At 34.5% G+C, this 9,299-nt stretch overlaps 1 protein-coding gene across 3 annotated transcripts; it reads left to right on the top strand.

Moving 5' to 3' along the window:
* The first annotated feature begins 359 nt into the window (after window positions 1-359).
* LOC108467073 (uncharacterized) lies at window positions 360-8,939 on the top strand. Of its 3 annotated transcripts, XM_053025193.1 has the most exons (24): window positions 360-612; window positions 704-809; window positions 922-1,619; window positions 1,732-1,803; window positions 1,908-2,112; window positions 2,218-2,326; window positions 3,171-3,263; window positions 3,420-3,512; window positions 3,707-3,799; window positions 3,973-4,065; window positions 4,155-4,236; window positions 4,315-4,374; window positions 4,456-4,508; window positions 4,595-4,761; window positions 5,493-5,703; window positions 5,848-5,905; window positions 6,032-6,088; window positions 6,210-6,455; window positions 7,239-7,303; window positions 7,413-7,469; window positions 7,556-7,649; window positions 7,964-8,104; window positions 8,204-8,355; window positions 8,482-8,939. In XM_053025193.1, exons 3-24 carry the CDS (start codon window positions 1,260-1,262, stop codon window positions 8,483-8,485), a joined length of 2,565 nt encoding a protein of 854 aa, XP_052881153.1. In that variant the 5' UTR covers window positions 360-612; window positions 704-809; window positions 922-1,259; the 3' UTR covers window positions 8,486-8,939. The 3 variants fall into 3 exon arrangements, with proteins under 3 accessions (XP_052881153.1, XP_017623047.1, XP_017623049.1); XM_017767558.2 differs by having other exon boundaries at window positions 704-1,619; XM_017767560.2 differs by having other exon boundaries at window positions 704-1,619; window positions 8,209-8,939.
* The last annotated feature ends 360 nt before the right edge of the window (window positions 8,940-9,299 follow it).

Here is a 9,299-nt window from a genome sequence, read left to right on the forward strand (position 1 = left end):
ATGCCATGCATAAGTTTTAGATTTAGTCTATTTTTATTTAATTTGATCATATTAGTCCTTAATACCTTTTGAATTTTAAAATTTTAACTAACTAAAGTAATGCGATTTTTTTGAATGCATAATTAGTAAGCTGACAAGTCATAACACATGTGACAAAATGTTCACTACATAAAATTTCAGAAATATAAGAAATTAATTGCTTAAGAACTGAAATTTCAAAAATTTAAAAATGCACCACTAAATTAGAGTAAAGGGACTAAGTGTACAATTTAAGATAGTACAAGGATGAGTAGCACAATTTGACCTTCCTAAAACCTTTCTCCGTTTTGTTTTATATCTTGCCATTTGCCCCTCCGTTCCGTTCCCTTGACAATCCCACATCTCCTTTTTCTTTCGCTGGTCGGTTAACAACACACGAAAGGGAAAAAAGAAGAAAAAATCCCCCGAAATATTAATAGATTTCTCTTTCAAATCCATTGAGTTTTAATCGACAACCCTAAATTTTGTTGAATCCGATCTCGGACTCTTCCATTTTGACTCTCCCCTCCAAAATTTTCACTTGCCTCTTTCGAGAAAATAAAGCCTCTCATGGCCTTTATACGATCTTAATCGGTAAAATCCTTCTCTCTACAGCTGCTAAATGTTTCGTTTCGTTTCGTTTTCCTTTTTAATTTGATTTTTTTCATTTTTTTGTGAACTTTAGTGGATTTTGTGAGTGAAGTGAGTGAGGCATGAAGCGAGAGTTGGATTACGGATTGGATGGCTCACTCGGTCAAACTCGGGAGGCAGTGACTCAGTCTCAAACTCAGGCGAGTTCTAGTAGTAGTTATAAAAGAGTTAATAATACTCAAGTGAATGGTTACATTGTATACACTCGAGTTAAAAAGTCGAGAATTAATTGCCGTGTTTCTGAGAATTCAGATAGCGAAAAGCTCGAGGTCTTTGATAAACCGATAAATGGTGTTAAAGTGTCTTTAATTGACGAGGATCAGGAGAATAAAACATTGGCTGACACAAGTGGTGTAAACAATAATTTGAATGAAGGTAGATCGAGAAATGGAAATGTAGCAGGGGATAAGGTGGTAGTAGAAAATGTGATTGATGAGAGCTTAGTTGTTCGAGATATTGTCAAAGGGGGTCCACTTATAGAGGCTTTGGTTGAAGAAAGCCATACTATTGGAGAAAATGCCATCGTAGGGAACCTGGTAGTTGAGGCAATTGGAATAGATGGTAGGCATGTTGTTCAATCTAGTCAGTCTATGGATGAGCTCGAGACTTATTTGGTAGAGAAAAGAGGTTTTGACAGTAGTGACGGTGATGATGATGATTTACTCTTGAAGACCCTGATGCGGCCCAAGAAATCGTTTTTGAGACCAAAGGTTGAAACAGAAGAAAGTTTGGTGTGCGAAGAGCAGAATGTTGAAAATGTGTTGGTTTCAACTTTTGGTGGAGAAGAAGCAGCTGAAGAAAGTGGATTGACGACTCCTAGGAAGAATTTGGAGTTGAAAATGTCAAAAAAGATCTCACTTAATAAGTGCCCAATGACTGTTAAAGAGCTCTTTGACACTGGTTTACTTGATGGGGTTCCAGTAGTTTACATGGGTACAATTAGTAGTAAGGTGTTTCCTGGCTGCCCCCGTTGCTTCTTTTAATTTTGAATATATCCTTTAATTTTTTGTTTCTCTTCGGAATTTAAATATAGTGTGTAGCTTAGTTTTATATTAATTCCAGACAGCTGGTCTTCGGGGCATCATTACAGATGGAGGAATTTTGTGTTCATGTTCCTTGTGTAAAGGGCGCAGAGTAAGCAACCGCTTTCCCAGGTTTCAGTTTTGGATTCTGTGTAACTCTGTGATTAATAATTGCTGTTATTGATCTTCTTGCTGTTGTTCTGTTCCCTATGTTAGGTTGTTCCACCTTCCCAATTTGAGATTCATGCTTGTAAACAATACAAACGAGCAGCTCAATATATCTGCTTTGAAAATGGGAAGAGCTTGCTTGAGGTATTGCGGGCATGCAGGAGAGGACCTCTGCATACATTAGAAGCAACAATTCAAAATATCATTAGAGCTGTACCTGGGCAAAAATGTTTCACTTGTAGAAGATGCAAAGGTGACCTTTTGTTTTATTAAATACATTATTATTGACAGAGGCAAGTAACCAGAATATTTTTATTTCACTGAGATCTTATTCTTTTTTTCATTCACCTGATTCTAGGATCATTTCCTGTAATACATGTTGGCCAAGTAGGACCGCTTTGCAATTCATGTGTGGAGTTGAAGAAATCTCAGTGCATTACAATGAGTTCACTCAGTGTTGGAACCAGGTATGCGTTCCTTAAGCATTGTTTTGTAAAATAATGAAACTAATAAATAGTAATTGATCCTTGCAATTACTTTAAAATTTTATTTGTCATTAGTTGAATATTTTAATTGTAAAATATCCTTGCAAATAAAAATGTTTCACTTGTAGAAGATACAAAGGATCAGTTACAAATTTTATTTGTAAAATATCCTTGCAAATAAAAATGTTTCACTTCCTTAATATTTGTCATTAGTTGAATATTTTATTTGTTTGACAATTGCACTGTTATGACTTATGATCCTTGCAATTACTTTGAAAATTTCAAAATCTTTTCATGATAACTAGAACTTTATTACAAATTTGTAATCTAGCAAGTTAGATTCAATTATTTGTATGACATTTTTTGGGTTTTTAGATTGTCCATTCAGTTTTAATTGATTGATGCATTGTATAAAAAGTGACATGTTAAGTTTGTTTGACTGATAATTTGTTCAGCATGTGTACTCCTTGATAGAAATGCAATTTATTCATTTTTCTTTTGGAGGGATAAACTGACTTACTGTATGAAATTTAACGTAACTGAAGTTGTAAGGTAATGCTAGAGTGACATTTGTTTATAGTTTCTAGTAGTAACGTGTAGATACATTATTTTATATGGTTGTATTGTTTTATTGCAAATCACATTCCTTTGGAACTGCTTCAATGGGTATCTTTCCATAATCCACGAGTTAATGGAATGTGACAAGAAATTAGCTTTTTGTTTATGCTTGATATAATTGTTCTTAATGTTTATCAGTCAGTACCCGAGGTTAATACTTTATATCTAAATTTATTATTTTATATGTTTTATTTTTGTGTTGTTTCAGATCACAAGAACCTGTTTCAATGTTGCAGTCCTTTGTAAGTTCACCATTGAGTATCTCTCCACAAAATAGAAGTCAAAGGAAGAAAGCAAGCAAGTTAGTGTCTCTTAATATCTCTTCTTTATTCTTTTTCTGTGCCATTTATTGCTATCATTTTTGGCTCATAAACATGCCAATATATTTAAGTAAGATGATTTTTTCTTTTTAATATTTCACTGCCTTTTATCATGTATACCTCCTGCATTATTTCAGGTCATCGGAGCTAGATTTGACATCAAATTCACCTCAGTGTTCTTCATCATCTATTTCTTCACAAAATAGACGTCCATGGAAGACAACAAGAAAGTTGGTGACCTTACAATTGTCATTTGCTGTCACATAATTCTTTTTTTAGCCAATTTCTTTCCATTCATGGAAAGTGAATTGTTTTATTTGGAAGCTATATAGTAGTTCTAGGTGGTAGTTTGAACTTTAAATAGTGTTCCTTTTCTTGTAGGTTTATAGTTGGTGCATCATACTTCTGTCTGTGTTGTTTCCAGGTTAACAAAGCCAGGGTTATTCACAAAGTCCCTGAAGAGTGCTCCAGTGCATATTTCCTCACAAGATAAGGGCCATTGGAGAACAAAAAAGAAGTTAGTATCATTTTATCCTTTTTTTTCATTTTATGACAGTTTCAAACTTCTGTTGTTCTGTGCCTGTAAGTTTGAGACACAAGGATCTGTTTTTAGTGAAGCTTCTTCTGAGTCCGTGGTCATCTTCATAGTTATTCCCCTTTTGTGTCTTTTGTGCTTTTATTGGTTTTCAGGGCGGTGAAACCAGTTTTGATGTCAAAGACATTCAAAGGTGCCTCATCACCAATTTTTTCTCCCTATGGAAGTCAATGGAAGAAGACGACAAAGTTGGTACTTCTTAAATATATTTCTTTAATAAGCTGTAATTCCCTTTTCTGATGGAATCTCCTTTGTTTTTGAAATCTTTTTTCTATAGGGATCAGCAATTGCATAAGTTGGTATTCGAGGAAGATGGACTGCCTGATGGGACTGAAGTTGCATACTATGCCCGTGGACAGGTAATTGAGATGAAAGTAATTTATTTTATGCCTTCATATATCAGTGGTGTGTAAAGTGTGATTAATTTTAATGGGCAGAGATTGCTTGAGGGTTACAAAAAGGGCTTTGGGATAATTTGTCGTTGTTGCAATTGTGAGGTATTGTGCTTTTATTGCTTGAGCTTCAGAATTTCAAAATTGCATTTTGTGTCTGTTTATGTTATTCCTTCTGTTGTGCAGGTTAGCCCCTCACAGTTTGAAGCTCATGCTGGTTGGGCTTCTCGTCGGAAACCGTATGTTTCTATATCAGATGCTTTACAGCTTCCTGCATAAGTTACTATTTTAAAAATATCTTGATTATATTTGTGTATTTTGGCAGCTATGCACACATCTACACGTCTAATGGGGTGTCTCTGCATGAACTGGCAATATCTCTCTCAAAAGGACGCCTTTATTCTGCAAAGGATAATGACGTTGCATGCATCATTTGTGCTGATGGTGGAAATCTTTTGCTTTGTGATGGATGCCCAAGGGCGTTTCATAAAGGTTTGATTGTAAATATTGAGAATTTCTTATAATCAGGAAATGCATGGATGGAATAGTTTGATCTTGTTTTATTGGTTTCATAGCTCATATTTGGTGGTATTTTGCTTGGACAGTTTTGAGACTTATTTGTCTTGGGGATTTTAGGGATTGATCTGGAGCAGTGATTTTTTTTTTTTTTGTGTGTGTGTGTGTGTTGTTAAGAATGATAATTGAGTGACCTGAGCCCTAAGGTCTGAAGTCTCCACTCCTGTGCCTGATATGCTTGAGATTTACGGTACTAGATTTGTGACATTGCCTATATAGATGATAAAGAATTTATATATTTTACCAAGAGAAGGTAATAAGGAGAAAAGAAAAAAAGTGCATTTCTCAAATGTGCGGCATGTTTTTTAAATGGAATGTTTTATTCAAAAGGGTAGGACTAGAGGGAAATAAACAGAAGTGGAGTTTGAGTTGGATGAAAGGCCAACTCATTTAGACGATAACCGGAGGCTGAGAGTTGATGGGAGATGACTCAGTCAGTGGCATTGCATATTAACACAAATGTATTCTTGCTTTGTCCCTTATGTGCTTGTTTGTAGATGTTTCCATTTGCATTTTGCTTTAAAGATTTACTTTACTCAGTTCTTTTGTTTTAAACTTTAAAACTGTTAATAGTTGGCTCTGATGATTAGTTTTCCAGCTCTGATTTAGCTGATTGTTATTGAGTGGAACTTTATTGATCTATGCAGAATGTGCTTCTCTGCCAACAATTCCTCACGGTCGCTGGTACTGCAAATATTGCCAGAACATGTTTATGAGAGAAAAATGTGCAGAGCATAATGCTAATGCTGCTGCTGCTGGAAGAATTTTAGGAGTTGATGCTATAGAACAAATAACCAGCAGATGCATTCGAATTGTGAAAAACATTGAGGCAGAACTTAGTGGATGCGCATTATGCAGGTTATGAGTACACACAACGATGAACCATGAAGCCTATTTGTTTACAGTTTGCATTTGCGATATTTCCATAAATTTCTTTAGTTCTTTCCCCAATGCCTTTTGGTTTGGCTTGAAATTGTCCTTCTTTGATTTTATTTTATATAGGGCATGTGATTTTAGCAAATCAGGATTTGGTCCTCGGACAGTTATACTTTGTGATCAGGTATAATGTTAATTTTTTATTTCATCTTGTCTTTGCATTGGGCTTCAACACTGATAAAAATCCCCCCGCTTTCATTTCATTTTCGCTGATGTGCTCATTTATTTTTTAAAAATAATTTTGTATCAGTGTGAGAAAGAATATCATATTGGCTGTTTGAGGACTCATAAAATGGCTGATCTAAGGGTATGTATGCATTATTGTCACTGTTTTTTTCTTTGATTATTAAATATGAAATTCTTGATTCCTATCTGTTGGACACATTATCTGTTAATGGATGAAAATACTGATGCTGCTTGTACAACAGGAAATACCGAAAGGGAAGTGGTTTTGCTGCTCAGATTGCGGTAGGATCCATTCTACACTACAGAAGTTGCTCATTCATGGAGCTGAAAGGCTCCCTGACTCCCTTTTGGATGTATTAAAGAAGAAATATGTGGAAAAAGGTTTAGATGCTGATATCAATATTGATGTGAGATGGAGGCTTCTTAGCGGCAAATTCGCTTCTCCTGAAACTAGATTGTTGCTTTCTCAAGCAGTTGGTATCTTCCATGTAAGTATTGTTCATGTTATATTTTGCCAATATTGATAAACTGTAGTCATGCAATGCTATTCTGTAATTATTGCAATTATTATAGGTTTATTTTCGAGTTTTTATTTGCCAAGTATGCTTTCTGGGTTTGATGTTGCATGGAAACATCAGTATCTTGTAACTAACGTTTATGCCAGTCATCTTCTTTCTTTTATCATTTAATTTTATTTTTTCCCTTCTGCTAAAGTGGCTGGGGAAGCCGAAATACTGAGCTTATAACTTTATATGGTTAATATATGTTCATCTCTTTCTTTCCTAATATACTTTTTAGCATTATCTATTCTATTATCAGTAAAATCTCGAGGCATCTTAATATTACCTTGCTTTGATATTATTATGGTGGAATTTTTCACCCATTAAATATTATATTCTGTAAAAGAACATAAGTGTACAATTTAGACATTTTGAAAGCATTTAAGCCAAAAGGATTGAGAAATGGATGCATTTTGCTTTGATGCCTCTGTTTATGGACTTCTTTAAAGGTTTTTGGGGATATCAGATGATAAGTGTGTGTTTCCAGGTAGACTTATCTAACCAGGGTTTTATCCTGCCAATCTGAAGCATTGCTTAGCAAAGCCGCCATGATTTGCATGTTCCATTCAGAACTGTGATTTAGCAGTGTTGGATAATTTTTGCCTTTTGGGGCTCTGATGAGGCTATGTTTTTTGTTTTCAAAACATAAAAGATGCATCGAGCCATGGCTTACCTTATTTCACTGAACTTTTCTTTTTTGTTTGGGTCAAGGAATGTTTCAACCCCATAGTTGATGCAGCAACTGGGAGGGACCTTATCCCGTGCATGGTTTATGGGTAAGCATGAGCTTTTTTCTTTTCTTCTCTTTTGGTGCTGGATGTTGCTGGTTGTAGATATATACACCCCCCTTTTTTTGACAAACTTGTATTACCTTCTCTCTTACAGAAGGAACTTAAAAGGCCAAGAATATGGAGGAATGTATTGTGCTGTATTGACAATTAAGTAAGACGTATTTGCATAACATTTAAAGCTTTAGATGCTTTTGCTATTTGAATGTTGACAATATTCTCTTTTGGATAATGTTGCAGCTCATTCGTTGTATCAGCTGGAATAATTCGAGTTTTTGGGCAAGAAATTGCTGAAATTCCTTTAGTTGCTACAAGCATTGCTAACCATGGAAAGGTGAGGCTAATGGACCCAAGTTTGTCTTTATAATCTTTGCCTGCGATTCCTACCTCTTTTAAATAGTTTTACTTGGATTTTTAATTGCTGGCTTGGTAATATTGATGACTGTTCTAGTTTTTCTAATTCCACGAAACAGTCTGAAGATATTCTTCTTGCCAACACACTTGGAGTTGCTTTTTCCTACACATCTCGTAAATTCCTCTGTGATTTTACGAAATTATTAGAGCTTTGATTGCATATTTCTGTTATCTTTTACCTGTTCTGATATCATGTCTTCAATCTTGATTTACTGGAACTAAATTACCATACAGGGATACTTCCAGCTGTTATTCTCTTGTATTGAAAAGCTGTTGGCATTCTTGAATGTAAAAAATATCGTTCTCCCAGCTGCCGAAGAAGCTGAATCAATCTGGACAGATAAATTCGGTTTCAAGAAGTTAAGACCCGACCAGGTTTGTCAATAACATCATCATAGTCATGCTTGTATTCCCCCCTTTTATTCAATTCAACTGCCATGTTTCTGGAAACATTACATTTCCCTTGTGTTTCAGCTCAGTGAATATAGAAAATCATGCTGCCAGATGGTTATTTTCCAAGGAACTTCAATGCTACAGAAAGAAGTCCCAACCGATCAACTCGTTAGCAGCATTGAGCGCACGGAATTATACAAACATATGAACCAAGGAAGATCTTATTTTCTAGAGTAAGGAAATGCACTTGTGTGTTCTTTTTTTCTTTTTAAATGTTAAATTTAATTGAATTTGTGCACGGAATTAGATAGATAATTGAAGTTTCATAAATTGTGTTATTTTGTTTGTCACTTTTTAAGGTGAAGATGATAAAGAAGTGGAGCTCAATTTGTGAACTGAACCAACTGCTGTTAAAATATCCATTACAGGTCCCTACTATTACGAAACAGCCCTGCCACATACAAGAACTTGAATTCTTTAGCATAATGAATTTGAAGCAAAACCATGCATTTATTTCCATTATCACATAGCACAAAAATCTCTGGTTTATATCTGATATGTGGCCTTAAGTACCTTTTGTCTTTGATGACTTGTCATAATTAGGGATGGCAACACGACAAGGTGAGTTGTTTTTAGGTTCGGCCTGACTCGACTCGGTTTTGCCTGTTTAATGCTTTAGCATTTGATTCCGACCTCGGCTCCTTCCTCGACCTTGCATCTTGCCTTGATCTGTATTGTCAAGTTTGAAATTTTACATAAAAGTTTTGATATTATATTAATGGTTAAAATATGCCACAAGTTATTATACTTTTTGAAATTTTGGAATTTAGTCCCTTTTTTTCTTATTTTCAGAAATTTAGTCTTTTATTTTTCCAAACGGTTAACATTGTTAAATTTAGGTTAATTATATTTTTTTAATTATATGGCTACTAAGTGAGTTTTTTCAGTAATTTTATTTTAAAATATCACTCCCAACAAATTCTAAAAAGATTTATAGCATTAATATAAAAAGAAGAAGGATTAAATTCTTGAAATTAAAAGTGTAATTTAAAAGTTTATAAATTTTAAAAGTAAATGTTTTTGTGGCATATTTGAACTTATATTAATTTATACGGAAATAAATATTGTACGTCTAATAATCTCTAATGGAAATGAGATTGTGATTACAATAAAACTA

The sequence above is a fragment of the Gossypium arboreum genome, chromosome 2 (genome assembly GCF_025698485.1).
Source record: "Gossypium arboreum isolate Shixiya-1 chromosome 2, ASM2569848v2, whole genome shotgun sequence".
NCBI lineage: Eukaryota > Viridiplantae > Streptophyta > Magnoliopsida > Malvales > Malvaceae > Gossypium > Gossypium arboreum.

What these genes read in the sequence shown, in the direction of transcription:
- LOC108467073 (XM_017767558.2), top strand. Translation starts at nt 732, where the DNA reads ATGAAGCGAGAGTTGGATTACGGATTGGATGGCTCACTCGGTCAAACT. An exon ending in CACTTGTAGAAGATGCAAAG is followed by an intron (nt 2,113 to 2,217) that starts GTGACCTTTTGT and finishes ACCTGATTCTAG; the next exon opens with GATCATTTCCTGTAATACAT. An exon ending in CAGTTATACTTTGTGATCAG is followed by an intron (nt 5,906 to 6,031) that starts GTATAATGTTAA and finishes ATTTTGTATCAG; the next exon opens with TGTGAGAAAGAATATCATAT.